Source organism: Neopelma chrysocephalum, unplaced genomic scaffold, assembly GCF_003984885.1.
Source record: "Neopelma chrysocephalum unplaced genomic scaffold, ASM398488v2 Primary Assembly neopelma1_59, whole genome shotgun sequence".
NCBI classification, from domain to species: Eukaryota; Metazoa; Chordata; class Aves; order Passeriformes; family Pipridae; genus Neopelma; species Neopelma chrysocephalum.
This window is the reverse complement of record NW_020897714.1, coordinates 15,229,317-15,256,716: the sequence shown is the minus strand read 5'-3', so window position 1 is coordinate 15,256,716 and position 27,400 is coordinate 15,229,317. Positions and strand designations below refer to the sequence as shown.

The following is a 27,400-nucleotide window of genomic DNA, read 5'->3' as shown; positions in this document are numbered from 1 at the left end:
GAAGAAAGAAACTGGTTTTATTCTTGGGACACCAAAGTCTTATTACAGCAACTAGCTGCATTCCCCCGACTGGTTTTGCCTGCACAAGGATGGATTTTAACAGGGTAGGGCACCAGATACAGACCAGGAGACCATCACGGGAGGTAAGTAACCATTTACAATGAGTCAGAGCAAAATGGCAAGTGTAACTCAAGATAGGGATTTTCCAGGGACCAGTCTGCCCTGCCAGGTGATCTTGTTTCCTAGAAAAGGCACTTCCGGGACTGGAGTTGGTACAGGAGGGATGGTGGCAACAGGAGGAAGTATTGGGAGAGAGGGAGGGAGATGCTTCCCAATTTAACCCATTATGTGTCACGATGGGGCAGTGGTGAGAACGGTTGGGTTGTTTTCAGTGTATCAGAAGAAGCAGCAAAGGCCGCCTGCAGGGCTGTGCATCCACCAAGGCTGGCACAGAGCTCCAGCACTCATGTGAAGGGCTGCCAGGGCTGTGGCCAGCCATGGTGGCAGGAAGGAGCAGCGTGGTGGGCACGGCCCACCTGGAGACTGGTGCAGGAGGCAAGGGGACAGGAAGGGGGAAGGCAAACTGGGTGAACTCATTCTGTCCATTCCTTCTTGATGGACAGGTTCCACTCCCAGGTAAGATGGTCATGCTTGTCATCATCCGTGAAGAAGGATTTGTTGTGATAGGTGCCTCGAGCCAGCATACCCTTAGGAGCCTCTTCAATAGGTGTCAGGAACTCGTACTCCTCTGGCCGTGGCCCATAGCTGCCAACCATGAATGTGGCTTTGTCCACTAGGAGAAAACAATCCACAGCAGATGAGTCCCTCAGATGGGGAATGGTAAAGAGAGAAGAAGCCATGAGCATAAGTGCAGATCACAGACTGCACAGATGGGAGAGAAAGGGACAGTCCACGTCAGCAAAGGGGAGCAGAATTGGTGGAAACGGTGAGTTAGTGAAGCGTAAGGACAGCTAGAAGGATAAGACGGGTGGACGGGCAGGTGAACAGGCAACTCAGTCTATACCCTGTCACATCTATATGTTGCTAGAAGGGAGTGACTACACACAGCATATAGCTCAAGGTCTACCTTGATTCCCCATTACTTCTCTTTCCTGATGAGAAGACACCACTTACTTATGTGTGCTGAACAGGATGCTAAAGCCTTAGAGGTGGTTGCATGCAAAAATGCCTGTGGGATGTGTGTGTGCAAAATGGGCTTTCCTCTGCCTTGTCCGAGCAGACCAGCACTGTATGAAGTGGAGAACCCACCAGCAAATACAGGACCCTACACACAGCGGGAAGCTTTGTAGAGCAGGTCTGAATTTTACCAAGTGCTTCTGAAGAGCTTTCAGGGGATGGGAAGCTTCACACAGGTTGAGCCACTCTATAAGGGGAGGAGGGGAGGTGGAGGGGAGGTGAAGAGCTCGTATGGAGAAGAAATCTGTGGCAAGCACTGCCTAAGCAGAGTCCCTGCAGACTTTGCTGCTGCAGACAGTTTAGCACACAGACAGCAGAGCTGGCTCATACTGAGTTCACACGGGACAAGAAACAATTGTCCTGGGCAATAGAGGCTTATGCATACTGCTGAGAAGTCACCTCCTGCATGGCAGTGCAGGGAGGGACTTGGGACCAAAGGAGCCTCTGTCCCAGCCAAGAGCTGCAGGAACACTTCTTTGAGCAGAGGGAACATAGAGGTAGGAGCACTGGTGTGCAGGGCACGAAGGACTCTTACTCACCCTTCACCCCTGTCCGGTAGGTGTGCTGCACATATTTCAGTCCTGACACAATGTCCCTGTTTACCTGAAAGAAATGACCAGAAGTAAGTGTCAGGAGAAGGGTTTTGGTTCTGCATCTGCTGATTTTCTCTCTCATTAGAGACATACCCATCTTGACTCCCTATAGCAAGGAGGCTCAGAATAGGACACATTGTAGAGAGCACTAATACAACTTTTCCATAGGCACCTGGAGACCAACAGCATCCTCCGTGCATCTCCTGCACTTCTCCATCCTTTGCCTGACTTTGAAGCTGACTGCAGCATATCAGTCATGTTCTCAAGACAGGCTGATGAGGACAAAGAAAAATGAAGCAGGGAGTTCCCAGTTAACAATTTTCATATTGAAAACCATACATGGGTAACTAGTCATCCCTCCAATACAAATGGGTGGGCAAGATTAGCTGAGCACTGCCAGCTGTCCTCTAAGCTCCATGGGGAGCTGGCAAGCTTCTCCTCAAGAGACAGAGGGACAGAGTTTTGTTCATAATCGTTCCTCAAATCTCCCATCAAGAGCTTGGATGTATCCCTTGCTGTTCCCTTCCAGCATACACTGCCTTCTTGCAGTGTACACTACTTAATCTGGAAACAAGATGGACAGATCCTTTTATATCACAGGGGAGAATTCACATGATGCCAGCTCTTACCAGCCATGGGACTGAGGGAGAGAGTTAGAATAACCTGTCTGGCTCCAGATATCTCCTGTCAACGGGGCTCAGATACAGATGGAAACATTTCATAGCAAAAAGAGAGGTGGAGGTGTCTCGGGGGACAGCATCAGAGGACATTCATCTCTGAGAGAGCAAACCTCGGAGAAGAAGGGAAATCTGCCCTACAAAACCCAAAATATTAACACCTTCCCTTGTCTGCCTCAGGAGAACTACCTTCCTTCCATTTTTGCCTTCTCTGCCAAGCCTAGCCTTGTCTGAAGCAAACATTTGTGGTGATGATCAGTTCAGTGCTGGATGCCACGCTGCAGTGTGGCCAAGTTTTGTTTTCAGCTGTAAACAGAAGAAATGGCTGACACACTGGTTAATAAGAAAGAGGGAGAAATGAGCCCTTTTGGGTATAGCATGACTCAGAAGAACTCAGCTATCTTCAGCCAGATGTTACAATATTAAAAATCCTTTTAATGTGTACATTAAGCCCAGTAATACTGACTGAATCAGTACTTCATGAAAAGCCATTATCTCTTGTCTTCTTCTCCCTGTCTGTTTCCACTTTGTGTGAAGTAAAGGTTTTCTGGTGGCTAAAAAGCCAAACCAAACTCAGTCAAAACTACCCATCTGGCTTTCAAACCACTTATTGTTCATCAGTGTGAGTGGACAGAAATCAAATTCCTCCAAGGGGCGAGCAAACAGAAATAATTCCCTGGAAATAGCTGTTCCTTTGTTGGGTAGAACAACACCTGAAGCTAGGGAAGCTTTACAAGGGCCCAGCTATTGGGAAGGTATGCTGCGTGGCACTAGTTATCTGACAGACTGCTGCTGACTGGCTTCAGCAACTGATGAGAAGCAACAGGAAGGAAAACAACTTACTCTGAAGTGGATTTTAACTCTGTATTCCACTCCTTCCTTTAATATAAAGGTCTCTTTCTTGAGTGCTTCAATGTCACCTGTAAGGAGAGGATCAAGCCATTAGAGTTGTCACAGTAAGGAGAGACCATGCATGGGAGGGAGGATGGGGCTGGGATTGGTGTTGGAGGTCAGCATCTGTTTGAAGGTTGGCAACACCTGCAAAATGAGTACATGGAGGTCTGTATAAGCAACTGCACCATGAGACCAAATACACAGAAATGCCTGGCTGTACATATGTGTCTGTGCCCACATCTGTGAAGATAATGCCTAAACTAACACAGGTCTGGGCACATATACATAAAGATGTTTATGCATAGACTTGTTGTTGGGCACCTCCAGGAGTGTGTGCATGCTCCATCCGTGCCCAGCCCGGGTGAGTGGAGTGTGTTTCACAGCTCTTGCCCAGCTTGGAAGGCTGCCTGGGCTCTGCAGGGCTCTGTGTGGCTTTGGTTGAACAGGAAGCCTCTCTGCCTCTCTGGGCCCAGCTTCCTCTCTCTTCAGAAAAGCCCATATAAGGTGAAGGCTTGTTCTCTCCCCATGTCCTCAGGAGCCGGAACTGCAGTATTGCTTGATTCTGAAGTTTCAAAACAGCCTGTTACCGAATGCATGCACTTCCCTTGTGCTTGTGAGGTCTCATTGAAAGGAAGTAAGCAGAGATGGCAGGAGAAACCCAGCTCCTAGAGCAGTCTAGATGAAGAAAAAGGCCCTCGATATTTTCCTCTGTTACACCTCCTTCTTTTTTATTCACATGGGGATACCTTAAAGTAAGAAACAAGGCTAAGATGCCCTCAGAGTTCCTCTAAAGCCCACTGTAGCATCCCAAGGACAAACTCCCTTTTAACTTAAAGCATGCCAAGGCCTTTGCTTGTTCCCCTTCGTGACCAAGGACAGAGCCTGTGCCTACCTGTAAGGTCCATAGTGATTGGTCCTGGAGCAGAATCACATACCAGAGTGAGTCGAGTGACCACCACATTGGGAGCTGTTGGGTCTGCAGGTAGGAAAGTCAGGGGGAAGCTGTCAGCTTGCAAAATTAAATACAATCACAGGGGAATGACATTGAAGAAACAGGGATGCCTTCCCACACAGAAACTGCATTTCATGAAACACCCAGTAACGCCAGGCTTCTCTTAGCACAACAGGACCACAAGTTTACCCCAGTCCTTAAACATGGATCCCTCTGGTGTCCATCCCAATACCTAGAGGATGTCTTTCCACTACAGAAGACTTCCTTCTTAAGATCATTTCTGAGCAACCAGACCCCCTTTCAGCATAGGCTGGTTCCCTCATGTTCCTAACCCCCCAGGAGTCCTCCAAGACCGACACATCTCCCACCACAAGTCCCTTTCTGATGCCAGCACTCCCCAGTAATCCTACTCCTAATGCTCAGAGCACCTTCCCCGCTTCCTTTACATGCATCTCTCCATCTGTCCATCCCCAGTCCTCCAGCAGAAGCAGCGCATGTCCCTGGTCAAACAAGATCCCTCTTCTTTGAGGCAACCTTGCCTCATGCCCACAGCACACTCTTGTGATACATCTCCCCAGTCCCTCCCTATCAGTGTGCCCCAGCCTACCTACTACCACAGGTCCATCTCCCAGCAGGGACTTCTTGTACTTAGCAAGGCTTTCATCATCCTTGTCCAACTCTTGCAGCTCCTGCAGGGTTTTCTGGGGAGGAGGTTTGTAATTGAGTTTCCCATCCAGCTCATCATCATCTTCTTCCACATGAGGTTCTTGGGTCTTCTCAGTCATGGTCACTTGGTCTGGGTAGTAGAGGAAGGGGCAGTCAGTGAGATTGCTCTGGACAGGGTAGGGTCCCCAGGGGCAGTCACTCTGGGCACAGTGTGGCTCAGTCCCCGGGACAGGCAAGCACACACCCAGTGCCAAAGGCAGCAGGATTGTTACAGGCAAATGGCGACGGTGATCAGCTGCAATCCTGACACTGCTGTGCTGATATTCTGGCTTGAACACAACCCCCCTCTACCCCCGCTCCTCTCTCCCTGCAGGCACCATGCGCACACGCACTTACACCATTCTTCCCTCCCAGGGAGGAGGTGCAGGAGCAGAGGCTGAAACCAGAGTGATTTACAGCCACTCTGCAGCACGGCTGTGGCCGGCAACCCCGCAATTACAAGCCACTGTACAAGGCTTCAGTGCTCATCAGCTATCTCGCACAAAGAGTCACTGCCACACACTGGAGCACAGAGATATACAAATAAAGTCAGGGACAGATGTTTCATTCGCCCTCTCATAATGGGTTAAAAGCCACATTTCATAGAAAGATCAAATACCTGACAGCTACTCCCTTAGATTAGCAAGTCAGCTGAAGCTCTCAAGGAAGCGAACCCACTAGTCTATCTGCTGGCATTCCCTGTGCTCCCAGGAACAGCTCCCTTCAGGCACTGATCAGGACTCCTTCCCCCTGAGGAAGGAAGCATGATGATGACCACAGAGCAGCCATGCATACCTGTGTTTTTTCAGTGGGGCTTCTTGCAAAGGAGAGGCAGGAGAGCTGGAGCCATGCAGCCAGCATGGTTGGGACATGCACCACTGAACTCAGAAGGGCAGCAAAACTGTTTGGGTGGCATCCCAAATAGCAGCCACAGCAGAGAAAGATCAACTGATGGGCAACCAGGGCATGGGATGGGGGGACAGGAGACAGGCAGGAGAGGTAAGCAGTGCTATGCCAGGTTACCCTTAATTAGCTTCCTGCCTCATGGAGCCAGCCACATAGTCCTAGCCACCTTCCCACTCTTCAAAGAAAGGCTGAAAAACAAAGCAGTGCCCCACTACAGTGGCAATTGTCACAAATGGCCAAGTCATTACTTGTTCTTCGGCAGCAAAAGGATTTGGTCAAGCTACACAGATCACTCAGTTCACTTTCACTTATCCTTATATTAACTTTTCCTTTGAGGCTGTCCCTACCAAAAATTCCCCTTTTGCCTGCTTATTTGCAACTTTCCAAACAAACCCTTTATCCTTCTCTGCAGCTGTGGTCTTAACATTTGCCCTGCTCCCAGAAGTTAAATCGGGAGCTAATGGGATAGTTTTCTTCTTCATTAAAACTGAAAGGAAATATTTAAAAAAAAAAAGGCAACTCTTCAGGGTGAATCAGCAAGTGGTATCAGGCAACAATGAGTAATATGTACACCTCCCAGAGTAATTGCAATGGGGGAAAAATAATCAAGGAGTGATATATTGGCATATTACAAAGGGACAGAGGCATGTTACAAAGACTGAGCAGCACAGAAACAAGAAGACTTGGTTGGGCATGCTAATGGGAAATGGTTATTGCAAGACAACTTTGCAATTTTGTGGTGAGTGCAAAACTAGTGCAGAGTGGGCAGGTGGGAAATAAAAGGGAATCTCAACTCAAATGGACAGGAAAGCAGCTGAATAACCTGGACTGAGTTCACACCCAGCTCTAGGAGTGTGAAGTACCTAAATACCATAGGAAAGGCCCTTGAGCTTGTCCTCACGAGTAAGGAAACCAAAAGCTCTCTCACAAAAGCAATGATCACACATGGCCCACCACTTTGTGACCCCCAGCACAGTCACTTTAGAAAGCCTCACAATTCCCTCAGTGCCATTCCACACTCAGCACAGGAAGAGGGTGTGATGAGCCATGACAGCCACTGCCAGGTGTCACCTTCCACTTGGGCTCCAGCTGCAGGTCTCAGTAATTTTGACTCTCCCAAGCTCTCTCACGATACCAGGCTGCATCTGCCACTACTACAAGCACAGAGCAGAGGTGCCTGCCTGCCTGCCTGCCCCTGTCCTCCCCCATCCATGTCTTGTGGTTTATCATAGGAGAGGGACAGACCCAGGAGATGGAAAGAGAGATCTCTGGCTACATACAGAGAAAAGGCAGAGAGTCAGGACCGATTGCTCCTCATCCCTCAGACCTTCCCTTTGCATCATACATGACACAAAGTCTCTCCCTGCCACCCTCTGGGGGTGGCTCACTTGAGAGGGAATGCTTTTAGACTCTGAAAACCTCCCAGAAAGATGGACAGACAACCTGTCATGCCAACAGTAAGATCCTGCAGGGAACAGGACCAGCTAGGCTGTCTGGGATGAACAACTCCTGGATCACATGCATCTCAGGATAGCTCTGATCAGACCCGTTCTGTCATTTCTCCCCAAGCCATGGACCTGACCCTACCTTCCTGCCAAATTCCCAGGCACAAGGTGGCCAAGACGAAAGCTCCCATCTCAACTGTTCCTGCCTCTACTTGCTCCAGCTCTGCAAGCCGAGACACGTGCCTGGGCTCAGGCACCAGCGCCTCCCCAGAGAAAGCATGTTGCTGCCGCAGTCCATGAGCTTCTGTGTCACTGCCCAGGCCAAGGACTACGATAGAGCCCTCCATTCAGGCCAGGAGGATCATTAAAAATGAGAAAATTAACCCTATATTGCTCTACACAAGGAGAAATCTTTGTGATTTTTGTCTTGCCCCGTCACATTTTTCTTGCATTCCTGCAGCCCCGACCCACAGTCCTGTGTCACCTGCAGTTCTGAGGCCTGGCAGGATCCATGAAACAGCAAGGAGAGGGTAAGGGTTAGGGATGCCTGCCAAAGACAGTAGGCTGCAGGAGGCGAAGGAGGACCTGACGAGGGGTGCACGCGTATCGCAGCTGAGTTCTGCTTGTGCCGTGGGTGGGTGGCTGCCCTCGCACCTGCAGCAGGAGGGGCCAGTGACAGGGTGGATGGTGGGCACCTCCTCGCCCCCCCATGCCGCCATGGAGCACAAAAAGGGGTGTCACAGGAGCAGCATTTCACTTGCCTTCCCTCTGCGCATCACTACTCCAAACCATCCGCTAACCAAGAGCTTATCTCCACGAAGCGGGCTTAGCAGGGAGGAAGTAATTTTCCGCGATGGGGGAGAAACACACCGGACTCAGCAGCGCCCCCAGCCCTGGCCTGCCCATCCCACCCCCTCTGGGGTGCGGGGATAGAAAGAGCGCCCATTGCCCGGGGACCGCGGGTACCACCCCGCAGTGATACATCCGCCGCCACCGCGAGGGCGCCGGGGCCGCTTCCCCTTCCCCTGCCCCTCCACCCCAACGCCGCGCGGAGCCTCGGGTGGACAGGCTTCCCCCTCGGGTCCTGGCAGGGCCCTGCCAGTCTCCCCGGGCAGGACTGGGCATCGGCGCCAGCCACCGGGAACAAAGGCGCTAAGTTGCACGGCGCCAACGAGGAGCGAGCCGGGGGTGCGCCCGCTGCGCTGTCCCTGCGCGGCTCCCCCCTGCCCGCCCCTCGTACTCACCGGCTGAGCAGCGCCTGCGGCCGGGGTCCTCCTCTGCTGTCAGCGCTCAGCCTCGAGCTTTGGCAGTTGGAGCAGGAAGGAAGTTGGTGAAGAGAGGAAAAAAAATAACACTCACACGCAGGAAAAAAAAAAAAAAAAAGCGCGGCAGCAGCCCACTCGCAGAGGAAGCCCTGCGCGGCCCCGCATGCTGCGGCGCCTGCCCCGCTTTGTCTGCGCTCCCGCCCGCTCGGCGCCGCGCTGCGCTCTTTTTGCGCAGAGGTGCACAGGGCTTTGTCTGCGGAGCTGAGCCCGGACAGGTACGCGGGAGTGCTCCCCGTGCACGGCTCCGGGCTCTCGGTGAGGGCTGCTGTGCCTAGGAGCGAGAGGGGGGGGGGGATGTCTTTGTTTTTCGCCGCAGGCTTTTGTTTTGTTTATTTTCCTGGTGTAATTAAGGTCGATTTCAAAAGCTGGCCCTAATTTATACCAAATAAAATATGCGGAGAATCAGGCTGTGTATTCCTGCATACGTGGGAAGATAAGGGGTAGTGCAAATGGAGGTCATTATGAATCTCATTTTTCCTGCTACCTGCTGCACTTAATCAGCTTATTGTTCCCAACTCCCACCCATTCTCACACAAGCAGTTTCAAAGATCAGCTACCTTAGGAAGAACAAGCTCTCATTTCCCAGGGTTGCTTAAATGATCCAAAAGATTCTATACCGCTTCCTTTCTGAAATATCAGCAGATTTCTTCTTTCTTTTCCACTCCCGCAGTGCCCACTTAGTTAGTTCTTCAGTCGCATAAATCCTTCGCGTACGCAGTCCTCAGTGGACAACAAATTAGATCACTGGTTTGCAACCGACAAATCTGGACCTGCAATGACTGATACACTGCTTTTAATGCACTTACAGAAGCAAAATAAGCAAAGCAAATCTATTGTCCATGGGCTTAAATTCACTGCCTGGGATCCACATGTCCGTTAGAAAACATTTATTGTACACAAATTTTTAAAGGTTGCAAACAACTGGGTAAAAGGGCTCTTCTTCAGGGATAAACAGATCTCAGAGGAAGGGGACTGATTCTCCCAGACTGACATTGCTTTCATTTAGGCTATGGGTTGCATAATGATTCTTAGCTCATGCATTTCAAGGGACAAACAGAGCATATGTCTATCTGACAATGGATTTCCATTTCGCAGGGGCTACAGATGGAGAAGCCTTTTAAGCTTCTATGAATTAGTTTCACGACCAAGAGAAATCATTTTGTTCTTTTCTGCTCTTTTTCACTCCTATGCTAACCCTCCCCATGGGCCAGCACAAGAGAACTGAGTTGAATACAGCAGTGAGATGAGTTTAAACGGCACTGGGCAAAAATATGTAAGCAAATGCATAATTATATACCAGTGAGTTATCAATAAAGATAGGTTTCCCAATATTTGTTCATAACAGACAAATGTGGCTAAACCTTTATGTTAGCACCAGGGAAGTGGCTGTGTGGGATAGGGATGGGGAAAGGGCAGACCAAATTCTTTCAACTACAGTGCCACTTTATGGTGGCTCATATTGTTCATGTGAACAGTCCTGGCCTGGGAAAGCTGTGAAGAATTGGATATAACTGTGGGGAGCTTTGAGGAAGCCACTGAGTCTTGTACATCAACTGCTTATCTTGGTTTCTTTGCTGTCTGGACTAACACTGATTTTAGCAAACTTCCCAGTTCATACTGGAAAACCAGAAAATTATATAGATGGGAAGAGGTGTGGGTTGAGATTCCTGTTCACTCATGGCTTGGCTTGAAATTTCCTTAGGTTTAGCAGCTGTGTAGAGAGAAACCAGTACAATCATAACTAGCATTATGGTGATCATTCTTGCTGAGGCATAGTTGAGATTAGCTTGGTCTCTTTTGTGGGTTTCTTTTTAATTAAACACCAGACTGCATGTGCCTTTCCGTAGCTATTTACACACTATTTCTAAACGCGTGTGAGCATAAATCAAGACCAGTATATCCACAAATATGCATAAAGGCATAGGGGTGTATAGCTGTGTGCCACCGTATGTATATACCCTCAGCCTATATGGGCATGTCTGCCTAGAATGCAGGGGAAGTAGATTTTAGTCCTAGACTAGAAATTAGTCAGTATGTAATCAGGGGCAAATCATGCCATTGCTCTGTGCTTCATCTTCCTATTGGTAAGCAATGTGAGAAAGAGCTGTGGATGTCGGATACGCACCATGCGGAGCAGATGGGAACTTAGAAGCCAGTCATCATCCTTTGGGTCAGCATATCCAGCATCCTGCTGGGGAACCACGTCACTGCTCTGCTGGAAGAAATGAAGGGTTTGAACCACACTGGAGCAGAACATCACTGGAAGCAAATCTCTACAACCTAGTATTTAATCTCTGACAAACTGATGCCATGCAATGAAGATCATCTCTTGGCAGACATTGTCCAACCACAGCCAACTCCTTTTTCCATGACAGAAGGAGGCAAGGACAACAGCTAGAGTGTCCCTGCTTTGTTGCAAAAAACATAATAAAGTCTCAAGTATGTTCTTAGTTAGAAAATAATATGTTCTACTTAAAATATTATGATTTGATCTTACTTACTTTTACCCCACTGATCACAATTAGTTGACCAAATTAATACGTGTGATAAACCACTAATGTCTAAGCTTATTTCAAAAAGCTTATGCAAATTTTTAAAAACATATCCTTCAACTACACAGCCTTTATTCTCAGCAGTCATATATGTCTGTAGCGCCTTATTGGAAACAACAAATCTTGACATTTTTTTAAAACTGTAAGATTAAAAAGAACTAGGTATGGCATTTTTTCCCTGTTTGAATTTGGGTTGCAGCCATAATCAGTCCAGTATTTCTGGATTTGAATTTTTTACAGTGGTGGTATATTGCAGCTTTGTGCTGCTAAATGTCATCGCCATCTTCTGTGGAACAGGTGGCTGCATTTGAGGAACAGAACTATTTTACAGCCTTTAGAATTGACAAATTCAGAAAAACTTCACCTGTTAGAATCTTTTACTTTCACTTACTTGTAATTTCCAAAACTGTCTAATTTGGAGTGAAATTTCCCAGGCTGGAAGCTCTGAGGGGAAAAATCAAAAGAGATTTCAGTACAGGTAGGGAATCCATTTTTGTAATTTTAAGAGGATCAACAGTATATTATTTTTTAATGCTGCTCTTGTAAACTGGTTTGTTTTGGAACTACTAATTTGCATTTTCACTAAATTCAATACATAGTGTTATTAACTTAGATTACTCTTTAATGAATAATGTTGCTGAATCCTGACATTGTCATGAGTTTTGCCTCCTCCTCAAGCTTTTTATAGTCTCAGAAAGGCTACAGGTGATATGCTGGGAAGACAACCTCACTGTGCAGCAAATTCATGTCAACAGGTGCTGCAAGGTAAGTGTCAGTTTTGGCCGTGGGTGTCCCCTAGATGATGTCCCCAGATGGTGTCCCTCACTACACACAGAAATCCTCTTCCCTGCAGAGATGGGAGGAGGTAATCCGCTCCTGAGACAGTCACGAGGTGATGAGAACGGAGGAAGGTGACAGATCAGGGAGCTCAGACACAGAACCTTTCTCTGCCATAGGAGGGGGCATTCACTGCATCACGAGGTGCCACCCAACTCCTTGGTAATCCCAGCATTGCCTTCTCTGCCTCCCATTTAGGTGAGATAAATGGGGATACAAACAATGAAGCATGAATTCTCTCAGTTTGAATAACACAGGCACATGTTGTCCCATGACTGGCTTTAAAAGTCAGCATCCTACGGTTGATCGTGCTGTGCCTAGAACAAGTGGTGCCCATTTTCTTCTTACTCTGTGCCACTCACTCCTCCTAAAGTGCTGCAAAGGAGTGTGCAGCCGATGGAGTGGGAAGGGAGGAAAGGGATGGGGGCTAGACACAGTGCCAGGCAAGGGAGCCAATATTCAGCAGGGAAAGGAAGGAGGGAGAAGACACTTTGAGGTGCCAACACAGAGCCCCTGGTAAGGGTTTAGCTGGGCTTCCCAACCCCAATCCAATGGGAATCCCTTCAAACCACCCAGCCACAGTACTTGAGGGCTCTCAGATGGATGAAGAGCTGACCCATGAAAAAATGACTCCATCTCTCCAGCTCCTCCAGAAGTGATTTCTTTGAAAGATGGAGGGAAGATTGAAGATTTAATACTTGTCTAAGCGGCTTTCAGGCCTGTTAAAGTGCTAATCTCATAACGCCCATCTCAAGCCTGAAGGTGTGTGAAGACTTCACATGTCACTTCTGGGGAAGCAGGGAAACAAGAAGACAGAGGAAGGAAAAGGATTTGGTCGGGGGTGAGAGGGTAGGGGCAAAACAGAGCCAGTTTCCTCCAGAGGCTAGCCTGAGAAAGGCTGAAGATGGACAGAGCAGCTCAGTGAAGGAGAGGGAGAGCTAAGCACCTGGAAGGGGGTGAGTGAGAGGACAGGGAAAGAAGGTCCCTGCCATCGGGGAGCAGGGGTGTCTTCTCTGCGGCCCCTGCACTCCAGAGCACTGCAGCTTTTGCTCTCCATCCCTCAGTAGATGCCATGGCAGAAGGCAGCATTATCCAGGGGACGTGCCCTAGAGAAGTCACCCACCAGAGCTGGATTTGAAAGAGGACTGGATTATTTTAGGACCTCTCAGAAGAAACAGGTGGTTATGTAAGGTCAAATCTCAGCAAGTGTAATCAAATCTCATTTCTAAGCTGATCACAAGGCAGGGTGTTAGGAGGTAGTTATTCAAGCACTCCTCCCTGCATTAGGACTTTCCTCTGAAACAGCCAGATCCGAAGCTGGGACTAAATTAGGAAGAGAGCTGTGCCATCCTCTCCTCCTCTGCTGACCTTAGGAAGTCTCCCTTGCCAGCTGCACTGTGCCATTCCTGTGCTAAACACTACTCTTGACAGAGAACTTGATTTTATACTGGAATTCATGTCTCCTTGTCAGGCTGTATCCAAACTCCAGCTAGCTTATGGGTGCCTTATGTGCCTTGGTGCCTTACCAAGGCAGTGCTCAGGGCGTGCTGCTTGCAGCTATATAACCTCTCTCTGAAGCCATGAGACAGTAATTACCAGCGTCTCTGTGGCAACATTTTTCTTTTATTGCACTTGTGCTGTTCCCATATTATTGCTCTCTCAGCCTTGCCTCTGTAAACCCCCACAACCTTATTATGGCAGATTCTCATGGAAGAGCTGATGAGAGAATTGCTCTTCCTCCCACTCCTTTTTTTTTCATGTTTTGTAAATTTTAGTATATAAAAGAGAAAAAAAAATGTGGTGCTCAACAAAAGAGCCAATGGCTATTTAAATTCTCAGTAAATATTATCCAATATTATATATTCACAGAAGCTTAACAAGCAATGAATGTGCAGCATTTACCCTTGATGAGCTTTCTCCTCACAGAGCTAATAGAATCACAACCAGGAATAACCAATAGGAGTTTAAGTGGGTCTTGATGAAAAATATATCACACTAAGGGAAAGCATGGCAAGAAATCATCATATTCATGATTTGCACTGTCATAACCTGCTGCACTGGAGAGAGCTCTCAGAGGAGGATGGTCCTATTGGACTCCATCATTGCCCTTCCCAGCTGGCCAGTGGGGAAATTTTCCCTTTTTCACTCTGTTCTCTTCCTTTGTTTTCATTTTTCTCTAGAAATAACTTTCACCGTTACATTCAAAGCATTCCCTCAGCTGTCAATGTGCCACAAATAAATCTTTGTTTATACAAAAACATCCTTTGTGCAACATGTGCATGCCCCACATGCAATGATGGCTACAAAACAGTTCACTTAGTCTATGTGTTTATAATGCTTGACTGGACCAGGAAGCAATCTGTGATTCCAGGTTCTTGACACAGAAATATTGTTAGTGGCCTCCCAGTAAGAAGCTTGAATGCATTTTATAGAGATGTGTACCTCCAGTGGAAAGCAAGAGTGTAGAGGATCTAAATTAAAAAAAAAGGTTGGAATCCGCCAGTGAAAGGCCATTAAAAACAAAACCAAAACAAACAAACAACATTAAGCTCTACACATTTGCAAGATCCTGAGGGGTGGACAGAAGGCTTAGTACTTGCAATACACCTGAGCAATAAAAGAAGAAGATAAATTTTTTTAAAAATTGATTCAGATTTTCATCCTCTGGCTTTTCTCCTTCCACAGTTATTTCCACCAGGGATCTGCTATCACATGGCAGCTAGAGCATTTAGCATCTGTGTGTCTAGGAGGTGAGCAGCCACCCAAGAGACAAGATAATGGAGCAGGAAGAGCTGCCTCCTCTGCCCATTAGTCAAATGTTTCCAAGGAGAGTGTGAGATGCTCCCCAGAAGCAATCACTTCTTTTTGAAAGCCTCAGCTGTTACATGAAAAAAATTGTAATAATGGTGACAAAGAGCTGAACTAGATGAGATTGCACAGCAGTGCTTTTATGTGGTAGGAGGAGGAAAGAAGAATATGTCTGTTGCATGATGTGAAAGTCATAGGAAAAGATGTGTCACCTTAAGAAGAAGAAAGAAACGTTTTACCAAAATGTTTAGAAGAGTCTTCCTTTATTGAGCTGCTGGTTACCAAGGAGAAAGAATTTATCTTTCAAAAAAAACCAAAAAGGATAAGAAAAGGAGCTGTCAGGAAAGAGGACATCTGTAGCTGACTTGTGTACAGTTTCTTCTTCTTAACCCAGAAGAAGAAAGGTCTAGAATTATCTGATTTCTATTTAAATGAAAACACACTCTTGAAGTATTTTTTTTTTAACAAGGCAGTATTACTTCTGTGTTTTGTTCAATGTATGATCATTTTAGAGAGTGCTAATGGACTATTTAATCACTGTTCGCAGGTATATGGTGTGTCATTCATACAGAAGGAATCAATTACAGAAAAACAAAAATCTAAATAAGACCCTTGAGACAATATTGTGGAAGCTGTGTGATTCAGGTACATTTTTAAGAGCAACCACATGCTCTGATTTATGGCAGTCACATAGATAACAAAATTAACTATCTGGGTTTGATAAAAGAAAGGAAAAATGCTAAGTTTTGGTTCAGTATAATAATGTTGAGCTTGTTCTGTAAATGTCATTCAGGAGCAAAAATAATCTTACAAAAGAAAAAGAAGATATTTTAATTGTGGGCAGAGTAAAAACAAAAAAGAAAGCATGGTTTCTAAATGTTCTAACAAACTTAGTCCCACTGTGTCATTATCCACAGCCTGGATGCAGACATTAAGCAAAGTTAGTGCATGGAAAGGATGCTCACTAATGATACTGCTTTCTCATGAGACAACTCTGCAATGAGTGGGGGGGTACTCTTAAACAATGAATCACAAAGCAGTTATAAAGGACTGAGCTTTTTGTGCTGCATGGCCAAGCACATCAGTCCCCACAGCAGATGTCTGCATGTCTGAGTCTCATCTGCAGGTCTATAAACTTTATGGGAAACAGCTTCTGTATTTACAAATAAGGATGATGAAAGCTTCATTCTCTCTTTTGAGATCTGAAGCTGAAAAGTGTTATCTAAAAAACCAAAAAATCTTTCTGATTTTCATTTTATTTATCCCAATCAGGGAAAAGTTCCTGTAAGTTAATAAAATCATACTAACATGGCAGTCTTGTGAGTATGAGATGGTAAGACTCAGCTATCTGTTCCAGGAAAGGCTAGACTCACTACTCAGAAGAAAATTTAACTCTCTGGTAACTAATGAAGTGTATGACAGACTACACAATTTTATATCATCTGATATAAAAAACCTAAGAATGTCCTAAAGCATTCGGGCATGAAAGCCTGGGTCCTGTAATGATGTTATGACATGCACAAATAGAGCACTCTTGACTGAATCAGAAAAGCAGGGACTCCTTTTTCTTGAAGAAATCTTCGCAATGGCCATTTGGCTTGAGGACTTAGTCATCCCCACTGCTACCTAGTTTCTAGCACAGACAGGGCCGTTGCTGATAGTTCAGCAAAACCTTATGGCTTGATTTATATTTCCTCAAAGGACCCTCTTCTCCAGGTTGATCATGGAAATCTCTATCTAGAGCCTTGGCAGTGGAAAACCAGACCTCAGCCTCTTTAATCTCTGCCCCAATGCCAGAGGAGCCTCCAGGGCATGAGTAGAAATGAATATTGAGACCAGGCTCTTCTGCAAGCTGAGCTCCAGGACACTGAACGTAACTTTTTATCCAGCAGCAGGCACAGACTCCCAAAGTCAGCACACCCAGTTTATTGCAGGCTGTTACAGATACTTAATCCTGACACTAAAATAGCTGTGTATGATTTCCTGAAGGAGAAACAATAAAACTCTCAATGAGGATGCCTTCTCTGCATCTTTGATGGGCTGATTTGCATGTATTCCAACAACTAAATATCTGTGCCAGGCAAAGCCCAATCCTCTGTATCTGTTTCTCTTTTTTTCACTAGCACGAACAGCATACAGCTTAGAAACATGATCGGCATTGGGGGAGGAGGATTACAGTATGCAAGTCTTCTTCTGCAGGTACCTTACTGCACCGACTTTCTCACAGAAATGCTGTTGATATGACAACCTCTGATCTTCTACAAGACCAATAGACAATCTGACTCTAAATCCAGGTCCTACAGTGGTCCCTTTCACCAGAGATCCGGAGGCAGTTGGTATGCTTCTGTCTGCAGGAGAGAAATCAAGGTTTAATTGCAGATGCCTGGTTAATTCTCTGCTCATTTCCAGTCAGGTGTATCTGTGTGGCAAGTGATAAAGCTTTATCAATAAGGCACAAAGTCTCCCAAGTATCTGGCACAAGCTTGTAGAGATACATTTCAAAAGAGTTATTGTGGCCCACGCCAGCCACAGCCCTCATCAACTGCATCCCTGAGTCTGTGCCTCAGCTGGGATTTCCTCCCACAGTCCCATGAGCTCAGCCAGCCTCTGGAAAAATCACTGTCTTGTAAACTTGTGTTTTCTTTGTCATTCAAGTGAGCTGCTATTTCTGGTATAACTACAGTTTCCATGGCTACACCAGCTCATAAATAGCGTCAGAAACCTTGGAGATGTTTTTTTAAGTGATTCCTTGGAATAGGGAATAATCTGGCCAGAGGTGACAAAGCTCATGAGTTTTTCTTTGAGACCACAAGGACTGCAATCCTGCTACCCCTTGGACTCCCTGGCTTCTGGTGCAGCTCTGGTCTGGATCAGATGGCAGCTGTCACGTCCAAAAAGGACAGCACTGGCTTTCCCGGGCCAAGGGAGGAAAAGCCTCAGTAGGGAGGGACAGGGATCAGGTACTCAGTCCCTGAGTAGGATTTGTCATCCATCTGGTGTGGAAGCCAGGTGTGAGCATGAAGCAGGTGCCTGTTGCTCTGAAAAGAAGCCGGGCACCCACATTTGCAAAGCAAATGCCACCTACTTTTTGAGGGGAAAGGAGAGAGAGGATGTATGGAGAGAGGCCTGATAATAAGAACGTGGTAAGTGGGGCCCTTTAGGGAGTTTCTGTCATGTTTTGTCAGTGGCAAAAAAACAGCTTCATATGACACCATGGAGATTTTTTTCCCACACATCCACTTTTGTTAAAGAGAAATGAGACAGATTTCATTGGGAAAACAGGAGAACAAAAGGAGTGTTTTGAAAACAAACAGCCTGAACATGTGTAAATTTTTAAGGTTCAGAAAAGAGGAGTAGAGGGCTGTAGAGATGATTTCCCCAGCAACATTACCTACATAGAAGGCAGAAGGGGAGGAGGACGACCCAGAAACCTGGCTGCAGCAGATGGAGGCATGGGAATGAGCAGCCAGGATGGGAGTGCAGTCTGCTGCCAGCAGGCTGCACCTCTTTATATCCACACAAGCAGGTCCCTGCCCACAGTAATCACTTCTGCTGTCAGAAGAGGCTGAGTGCAATCAATCCCCAAGCATTTGTATACAAGCTGTAGTCATCACAGGGAAGAGAGGATGCCAACACGATGCTGCCCCCGTCCTCTTTCCTGTGCCCAGAAATTACTGCACAGGCTTCTGAAAGCTCTGTAATCATCTTCAAACACGTGGGAATGTGTGTTTGCTCCTTCTATGCTAGATTGAAAGCTCTCGACTGCATCTAGGATTTACTTCCCAGCTTCTCAGTTCCCACTCAAGGGCTAGGACCTTATCGATTTTTTTAATGTAAGCTAAGAGTCTCACTGAAGGATTTATCTTGTCTAACTTCAACCATCTGAAAGGCCACAGGTCTCAGCTCAGCACCAGCACAGTGCTGGACTGCTGCCCACTGCCAGGGTCTGTCATGTCAGAGAGAGCCTGTCCCTTCTTGGTCACACAGAGTCACACCCCTGCCTGGCATGGCTGCTCCAAAATTCCCTCCTCCAGCCTCACCCAAAGACAAATCTCATCCATCATACACAAACCCACACTTTGGTTTCCTTCTGCCCTGTGTGGCTCTGGTGCTACTAGTGCTACTCCCTTTTCTGGGACCATTTTCAACCCTGCCAGCCCTGATCTCATGTTGTGAGCTGGATGGTCAACGAGGGTAAGTGAGAGGTGCTTTGCCAGAACCAAGGGCCCCACAGGACTGTTAACCCTCTTGCTATGCCTCAAGCCAGATGGTTACAGTCCATGACTGAGATGCTGCTACAGCTGAGAATGATCTTCTAGCACCTTTTTGCTGGACTCTGGATCTTCTCTTTTCATTCTGACTCTTTCTCCAGTGACTCTTTCTATGTCTCTGACACTGATCTCCCAGGCAGTTACAAAAGGCTATTAAAATACATTGGAGATGCAAAGCACTCAATAAAATAGTGTGCATTACCATGCACGGAGTTTTGTTGGGTTGGAGTATGGGCTGAGGCACCAGCTTTTCCCTTTCTCAGCGACATCCTCACAGTAGCAATGTAACTGGTACCCAGATGCAACCTAGCTGTTACCCTCAGCCCAGCATCTTGGGTCTCAGACGTGACAGGCCACCCCCTTGGCTGGCCACCCACGAGCAACACAAAGGTTCCCCCTTCTTCCTCTGCCTTTCCAGCTCCTTCACCAAGGCCCTGCATAGCATCTCAGCAGCATTCCCTATGACTCCCTTGAGCAGACTCAGCGCTGTTGACATTGGGTTGATTGCATACTTTGCTCTGTAAGGTGTGTCTTCACCTTTGCAGCATTGCTGAGAAGTTTACTGGAAACCTCTCCAGGCATTCACCAGCACAGGGGAGGGATAGGGGGTGATTAGGACCAAATCCTTCCTACTCTGACATGTGCAGACACGAGTGTGTGTGCGTGTTTTCCCAAGCAGCAGCATTGCTCAAAGGGCAGGTTATTTCTTTATTTCTCTTTGCTTCTCCAGAGATCTCACCCCAGGAGCTCCAGATAAACCGCTTTTCTTGCAGAAAGTGGCACATCACCCCTCAAGAGTGTACCAAGGCTCTGTTGCTCCCCTAGACCTTGCCAGAGCTGTACCTGCACAGTGCTGGTCTTCCAGTGCTCACCCCACCTCCTTGCACTGCGTAAGCATCCGCCCACGACTGATGTCCTGATGTCACCTGGTGGCAGGGTATATCTGGAGGAGGAAGGACACCTCGAGACCCTTTCTACACAGGCTGCAGGACGGGAGTTGAATGATTTGGAAGAGGAGCCTTTGGTAATGTAAGTGTTCTCCGGGAGCTCAAATCAATAAGGGGGGCAGGGGGATGAAAAAGGAACTGGCTACAGAACCGAGGGGAGAGAAAAGTCCATATAAAACCCTATGGGGAAGAAAATCTGGATGTTTGAACTTGGAGAGTGCGAACAGGTCCAGTAGCTAGGAGAGGAAGTTGTGGCTCTTCTGTGTTTGTTTTCTGTTTCCTCTAACATTAGGGCAGGTGCTGGAGCTCAAAGTTTCCTGGCTGTACAAGCAGCTCTGCTCTCTGCAAGGCTGCTCGTTTTCCCATGCTGGGCACCCCTTGGTCAGGGTTCCCTGAACCCCCTTGGCTTGTGTCTGCAACTTGCTGAGCCTACATGTGAGCAGCACCGGGGGCTCCTGAGGAGTAGCTGGGACAGGCAGCTGGTGTTTCCTGCTGTGCTGCCCAGTTGTACATGCAGGAAACATCAGTGGAGAGTTTGTAACCTGTGATGCTGTACCTTTGATTTTACTGAATCCCTTCTTTCAACTAGGATAGTCTTTCGAATTATTTCCATTTGGGAATATAGTTCTACTTTAAATGAGTTTCTGTCTTTCAGAGTGTGTTCTCTTTCACCTGTTCTTGGTCTTAAAACAGCTGCTAGAATGAAGGGTTTGAGATCCTGTGTAAAACACAGGAGCAGAAAGGGCTGGACCTGTGTGGGCTTTTTCCATCACTATGATTAGCCAGTTCAAGCAACTGAGACTGGAGCTGTGAGACTCCTCAAAGGCATCTTACACTGGATACAATACTTCCTGTTGAAAGCCTGTCTGCAAGGATGATGCTAGTGGCTCTTATGGGGTCGGGAGCTGAGCATGCAAGAAGCCCATCAAAAAGAATGTGCAAACAAGGGTATTTCCTCCTGGTTGCTGTCTACTTCCCTTTTATCCCTGAATGGAGTGCCATGGCTCAGGGAGGTTCTGTGTCTGACACCCCTGAGACAGCATAAGACAAGCACACATGGAGAAGTCTGTATTTTTGAATGTTTTGGACAGGGGAAGATGAGTTCCTGCACCAAAACTGTCTGAAGAAGATCAAGTGTGACACCTACATTATCTGCCAGGGACATTTTCCACAGAGAATCAGAGATTAAGAACAGGGCAGATTAAAGAGTCAGCATCTGTCAGTAGTATTCAAGCCCCTTTAAATTCAAAGAAAATTAAAATAAGGATGATTAACCTGGACAACAACCTAGAGGTGGGATTTCTGACGCAACTGAGATAAGCCCATTAATGTATATTAGGTATAATTAGCATTCCCATGCAAGCAAAGCTCTTACCTAGAGGATTAAACCCTGGTCTGAGCAGAAATGCTGTCAGGGGCAATTAAGTAACACCTTGTCAGAGGAGGGGGCAGAGGAAGTGTATGGCAGAGGATCTTATGCCTCAACAGCCTTTGCATCAACAGCCATCAGCTCTTGTCCAGGAGCTGCACCCCAGGGCTGGCAGAAGCAAAAGAGATCTGGCAGCCCAGGAAGCACTGGGAGGAATCATCATAGCACTTGCAGAGATCTAGAGGAGACTCAAAACATTTGATCTGATACCAAGGACTATTCAAGTAACCAGGTACGGTAAGACAAAAGGCTGTGAAGAAGCTGCTATTGGCATTTCTTTCAAATCTGTGATCCTGGGGTGCTGGTCTGGCTGTGTGTAGGGGCAGTTGGTTTCCAAGATGTGGGAACTGGGGTAGATTCCATGCAGTGGGTCAGGGCCCATCCCAGCATGAATGGAGAAATCTTTGACTGTGCACAATGGCGAGTCCCACTAGCTCAGTGGTGAGAGAGCAGCTTGATTCCTACTGCAAAATATGGTTGTTCTGTGGCATTAAGGTTGCTTTCCATCCTCGGTCAAATCTTTTAGTGATGCATGGAGAGAATGGGTAGAGGGAAGTTAGTAAGGGAAAAGTTAGAATTGTCCCTTACTAAAAGTTTCATTGAGTGCTCTTTTTTGAATTCATGCAGGTGAGAGAGGATCAAGTGTGATTTGGGCAGATAATTTTTCCTATCAAATCCTGAGTTATTGAGTAGCTGGTAGATGGATACAACTAGTTTGGATTGGGGGAAAAGGAAACTCCAAGTACTGAATCTTCCCCTTGGCTATTCGTCTGTTGAGTAGAGGTCAGGGACAAGGTGTGGACCCTCAAAGACATTTTTGTGGTTAAGGTATCATGCTGGCAGACAGCAGGGTTTGGTGAAGCAGGGCAAGAATTCAGTTGGAGATGGAGCTCAAATGCATCTTACAAATTTTGGATGTCAGTCCTAAGGGATGGAAATCTGTTAGCTGGTTTGTTTTTTCTGTTGTACTTTTGGGAGTAACCCTTGAGAGGGGTGCTAGATATCTTTGATGTCAGATTGACATGGTGCTTAAAAGTGGATGCATGTGCCTTGTAGTTCAGGAAGGGTATCTAATGCAGAGAGACAACCTACCAATGAGAATTGCACCTGAGACAGCAGCATAATAATATACTTCGGGCATTAGCAGACGTGCTAAAAATGAAGCAGTTTTTTGATGCAAAGCATTTTGTTGTAGGGCAGTACCATCTGAATTTCTCCCATCCTGAGTAACAGTGAGGCACCAAATTCTGTCTTTGTTTTTGAGCCAAAGTGCCTTCACCTCTCAGTTTGGGCCTAAAAAACCATGAGTCAAAAGATTTCATCACCGGCAAGGATGAAATCCAGCAGTGCAGTCCAGGTGATACCTATCACTGCACCCAAATCTCATTCTGTAACAGATGAAGGTGACATTGTTCACCTGTCTTAACACCCTGCTGTGGAGATAAAGCTGTAAATATTGGGAGACTCTTCAGGTGCTTCAGAGATGGCAGGCAAAGAACTTCTACGGTTTGAGCTGATCCCTGTGTTTGTGGGCACAGTGTGTGCTTAGGAAGCGTTGTGTTACTTGTGGAGGAATAGCATCTGTGCATACTTCAGCTGCAGACACAACCATCTGCTGCTCCATTTGGGGCTGCTGGAACCTGTCCAGTCTCTTGCTTGGGATATTACAGCTGAGACAGAAGCCTGACCACAAGCGACAGAAGAACTATCATTTGGAACCATCCTTCTGCAACCACAGATGGAAAGATGTCCTGAGTGAAGTATTCCTAGACTGCCACAAATACAGAAATATGGCTCTTCACCTTGCATTGATGTGCAAGTGACACAGGAAGATTGCTCAGATGATCTTTCTCCTTCTGTCTCAGGCTTTGCTTTCCAGCACTCTGGCTATTTCTGGACAGTCAAATACATGAACCCTCTTTAGATTAAGGAAAAGAAAATCTTTGATGGCATTTATAGTTCTGAGATTAAAAGTCCCGAGTGTCACGGCAGGTGATGTTGGGGATTAAGCCAAAGTACTATGGTGATATAATGAGATTAGTCTTCACTACCAAATCCTGAAGTTAATTCCATCAGCCTGGATGCACAGGGACGAACACCTGGAGATAGGACATACGTAGCAGTCATGAGGAAGAACGTGACTTCAAGGAAGGGAGAAAAAAATTGCATTTATTTTTATCCATAAATACACTTGCTCAGACCATTCTACCATACTAATTAGACAAAATTTAATGAAGGGCTGGAAGCTCCCCTTTGGACACTTCTGAGACTTATTGCTGTCTTCTCAGGGAAGGAAGCAAAAAGTTCAGAGTACAGCAGTTCAGCCCTCTAAGGCAGGAGAGGTGTCTCCCAAACAAAAATTGCTCCCTAAGAACTGTTTAGCCCCTGTGAAGTGGAGCTTGGCTCATGTACAGTGTTGTGAAGAGAGGTCAGCATATGTAACATAATTTTCAAAAATACCAAAATGGCCACATCCTGGGGAAAGTTACTCTTCTAAATACTCTGCTAAATCCTGCATAATTAACTTCTGCATAAAAGACTATCTCCAAGCCTTAGCTTTCTCTATAATCTTTCAACAATCCTGTGCTATTTCCCGTAAGTTTGGTGTTGATAATCATGAAACCCTAACAGCAGCTCCACCCAGATAAAGGGCCCATCTAGCTCAACATCCCATGTCCATCAGTGTTCATCAGATAGTGCTTAGGCACAGGTATAAGAACAGGTAAAGTATATCATGATCATTCCCAAGGACAGGATATTTCTCTAAGCCATGCATGTGTCTTTGTTGTTCCTAGTAGTCAGGTCCTGAACCAGTCAGTAAAAACATCAGCACTGCTATTCCAAGGCTAATTAGAAAACAAACAACATCAGCATTAAGTTTTTTATTTTACCAAAACTGTGGGGCAAGCTGCTGCATCAACCTGTCTCCAAGAGTCCAGCTGTTTTTGAGACAAAAGAAGGTGTGAGTCCCCATGACTTTGCAAGTCATTGCACCGTGGGGTTAAGTGTTTTTTGGCCTTAGCTCAACTGTTCTTCATTTGACATCTTAATTCTAGCTTGCCAGATGAAAGACAGTGCTACCCTGCCTAATTTGTATGCATTACAATCTTTCTTTATCTTTAATATCATTAACTTTAATCCTGTCACAATTATATTTTCCATAATTCTGTCAACTGACTACTGATACCTAGAAGAGATAAGCAGAGTGTTGTGTCAGTCCTTGCTGTTATCTTGCAGACAGAGGGATCTGAGAGAGGTGCGTGCCTGCTGCACACAGCCCAGCGATGAGTGAGACCCCAGCTGCCAACCTCAACACTGGAGATGCTCCAGCTGGTTCCACCACACCACGCAAGGGGCCTCCCAAGTTCAAGCAGAGACAGACAAGGCAGTTCAAGAGCAAGCCTCCCAAAAAAGGAGTAAGAGGGTAAGGGAATGTTGGAAAGAGAAGAAACCATGCTGGTTGGGTGGCTCCCCACTCTAAGCTGGGCTTCTGCAATACCATCTTTGCTCGGGCAAGGAGCCAGAAGGCTTCCTCCTGCCCCCTGGTGCCATCAGCTCTTCAACCTAGAGCTGCTTCCCTTCTTCTGCTGCCCACCCACCATTCTCATTCCTTGGCTGGGTGTTCAGGGCAGCTCCCCTTTCCTTGTTGCTGGCCCGAACTCACTCCTTACCTGCTCTTTTCTCTCCTAGGTTTGGAGATGACATCCCAGGCATGGAGGGACTGGGCACAGGTAAGCTCTGCAGGATGCTGTTGTCGTGCCCTGCTTTAACACAAGTGCAGACAAACTTCATGATGAGAGAGGATTCTGGGGTGACCTCTTTTTTTCCCTGGTCTCTCGGCAGCTCTCAGGGTCACCAGGGAAGGCTAGTACTACCTCCGCAAGCTGCCACATTCATGCTTATGCTCTCATACACTACAAGACAGAAAGGCCATTTAGACATGCTTCAATTTCTCAGTACTCACATTTGGCTGTTAAAGTGCTTGTTTGTTTTCTGCTAATACTCTAGCTAAGAATTTCAGCAGCATGAGATTCTCAAAGAAATGCTAAATGCCAAGCTATTAATACCAAAAATCACAGGAACTAAATCCCAGATGGTTAAGTATTTGTGTTGTCATCAGAATCCTAATTTTAAGAATTTTATGTACCCATCTGGGATTGAGAAACATGCACTGGATGAGCTGTAGCCAGTCAGAGCTTTGTAGGTATTGATAAGAAGGGAGTTACAGAACCCGTAGACCAAATTATTCATCATCAGATTTAAAGCTGCATACCTTCAAGGAGATCACATTTTGGTTACAAAATAGTAAGTTTATAAGAATAGTAGAGATCACAAAACTGGAATGAATTTTTACACCAGTTTACATAGTCACTGAAGAGACTGTAGGAAATGCTGGCTTGCTTTTTCTCTCAGAGAGAAAACACACTGATCTGGTTTGGTCTGACAGGTAGTACCAGATTTGAAATGCTCAACTGCTCATTTAACCTTCAGGTGGAGTCTCATTCTTCTTAATGTTTCCTGAATTAATCAGCCTTTCCATTAATAAAAAATAAATACAAGGAATGCAGGGACCAGAATCCATTTCTAATTTTCTCTCTTTTACAGATATCACAGTGATTTGCCCATGGGAAGCTTTCAGCCATCTGGAACTGCACGAGCTGGCCCAGTTTGGGATCATCTAATGTGTCAGCATCTCTACTGGTGTCACCTGGTGACTCCACAGATTTCAGCATGGTCTTCACCACCTTTGACACTAATTTTTGGCCCTTGCATCCACCCACTTATGGCAGGGTGGTTTTGTAGGAGCTAGTTATGAGAACGTCCTTTGCAGATTAATTTGGCAAAGAAGTTATTTGGGACACTGAGCAGACCTCATGTTCCATGTGATGAAACTATGAAAAATGTCTTAATGTCTCCCTGCACTATATTATTTCCTCTCTCACTGTCACAGATATTCAATATTTATGGAGATACAGGGAGGCTGTATTTGAACTTTGTCCCTGATTAGCTGAGACATTGTGTGCAGACCTAATTATATCAAGCCTATTCTGTTTTCTTCCTTCCCTGACAGCTTTCTATATAGTTTCCATGGGTAGGTCTTCATGTTATTTGGGCCACCAGTTATTTGCTGAGAGTATATCTGTAGAGAACAGCTTTAAAGTCACCAGTCCAGACATTAGTCAATCTTTCCATAGGAGGACCTTCCCCAGGGGTTCACCATAAGGAATGGGCTGCTAAGATTTACCTCATCAGCAAATGGGGATAAGGGCTTGCAAATGCTGTATCTGCTGTACTGCTCACAAGCCATGAAAGTCTGGCTGTTATAATAATGTTAAGTGAAAATGTGTGTGTCTGAGATCAATAGCTAAGTGAATTAATCCTATTATTCATTCCTTTGTGGTTGCAATTCCAAAGAAGCAGCACTCCAAATGATGCTGTGTTTCCTCTCCTTTCATGGGATGCCCTGTGTGACACTTGCACTGTCCCCATGCCCATACATATTTACAAGAGACATTTGTTCCCCAGGACATGCTTGCTGCTGGTTAGGAAGAGAGAATCATTATGATCTGTCACCAGACTGTGCCAGCAGTCCTATCACATCCAGCAGAAGATGCTATTGCATTAATTGCTCCCTCTTCCCTGTATTTAGCATGGTACAAGTCTCCCTTCACACTGCCCCCCGTAAGCAGGAAGGCTTTTCTCTCTTCTCCCTCTGGCAACTTCAAGCTCTGGAGCTTGTCTGGACAAGCAGACAAATGGTGCCCCCAGAGAGAGGTAACAGCAGAACAAGTGGGGAGGCAAGAGAAGGGTAGGATGAGTATATGCAGGCAAGCACGGAGTGAATCCACTTAACGGTATTGA

The 27,400-nt window shown here is 46.4% G+C and overlaps 2 protein-coding genes across 4 annotated transcripts; one reads left to right on the top strand and one right to left on the bottom strand.

The window, feature by feature from the left end:
• On the bottom strand, nt 1–8,922 carry ARHGDIB (Rho GDP dissociation inhibitor beta). The gene is made up of 6 exons (XM_027680023.1): nt 8,614–8,922; nt 4,921–5,109; nt 4,254–4,337; nt 3,311–3,387; nt 1,737–1,800; nt 1–793 (listed from the first exon to the last, which is right to left on the bottom strand). The coding sequence occupies exons 2-6, from the start codon at nt 5,096–5,098 to the stop codon at nt 594–596; spliced, it is 603 nt and encodes a 200-aa protein (XP_027535824.1). The 5' UTR covers nt 5,099–5,109; nt 8,614–8,922; the 3' UTR covers nt 1–593.
• An 11,210-nt stretch (nt 8,923–20,132) lies between these two features.
• Nucleotides 20,133–27,077, top strand: PDE6H (phosphodiesterase 6H). 3 transcript variants are annotated; one of them, XM_027679768.1, is made up of 4 exons: nt 20,133–20,191; nt 24,776–24,962; nt 25,229–25,269; nt 26,144–27,077. In XM_027679768.1, exons 2-4 carry the CDS (start codon nt 24,823–24,825, stop codon nt 26,218–26,220), a joined length of 258 nt encoding a protein of 85 aa, XP_027535569.1. In that variant the 5' UTR covers nt 20,133–20,191; nt 24,776–24,822; the 3' UTR covers nt 26,221–27,077. The 3 variants fall into 3 exon arrangements, with proteins under 3 accessions (XP_027535569.1, XP_027535568.1, XP_027535570.1); XM_027679767.1 differs by lacking the exon at nt 20,133–20,191 and adding an exon at nt 21,477–21,770; XM_027679769.1 differs by lacking the exon at nt 20,133–20,191 and adding an exon at nt 21,477–21,775.
• The last annotated feature ends 323 nt before the right edge of the window (nt 27,078–27,400 follow it).

Excerpts from the sequence above, each read along its gene's own strand:
- ARHGDIB (XM_027680023.1), bottom strand. The coding sequence starts at position 5,098 with ATGACTGAGAAGACCCAAGAACCTCATGTGGAAGAAGATGATGATGAG. Across the intron at positions 3,388-4,253 it reads AATCACTATGGACCTTACAG|GTGACATTGAAGCACTCAAG; the intron begins GTAGGCACAGGC and ends CTCTCCTTACAG. Across the intron at positions 794-1,736 it reads CTACCGGACAGGGGTGAAGG|TGGACAAAGCCACATTCATG; the intron begins GTGAGTAAGAGT and ends GTTTTCTCCTAG.
- PDE6H (XM_027679768.1), top strand. The coding sequence starts at position 24,823 with ATGAGTGAGACCCCAGCTGCCAACCTCAACACTGGAGATGCTCCAGCT. Across the intron at positions 24,963-25,228 it reads CCCAAAAAAGGAGTAAGAGG|GTTTGGAGATGACATCCCAG; the intron begins GTAAGGGAATGT and ends TTTCTCTCCTAG. Across the intron at positions 25,270-26,143 it reads CATGGAGGGACTGGGCACAG|ATATCACAGTGATTTGCCCA; the intron begins GTAAGCTCTGCA and ends TCTCTTTTACAG.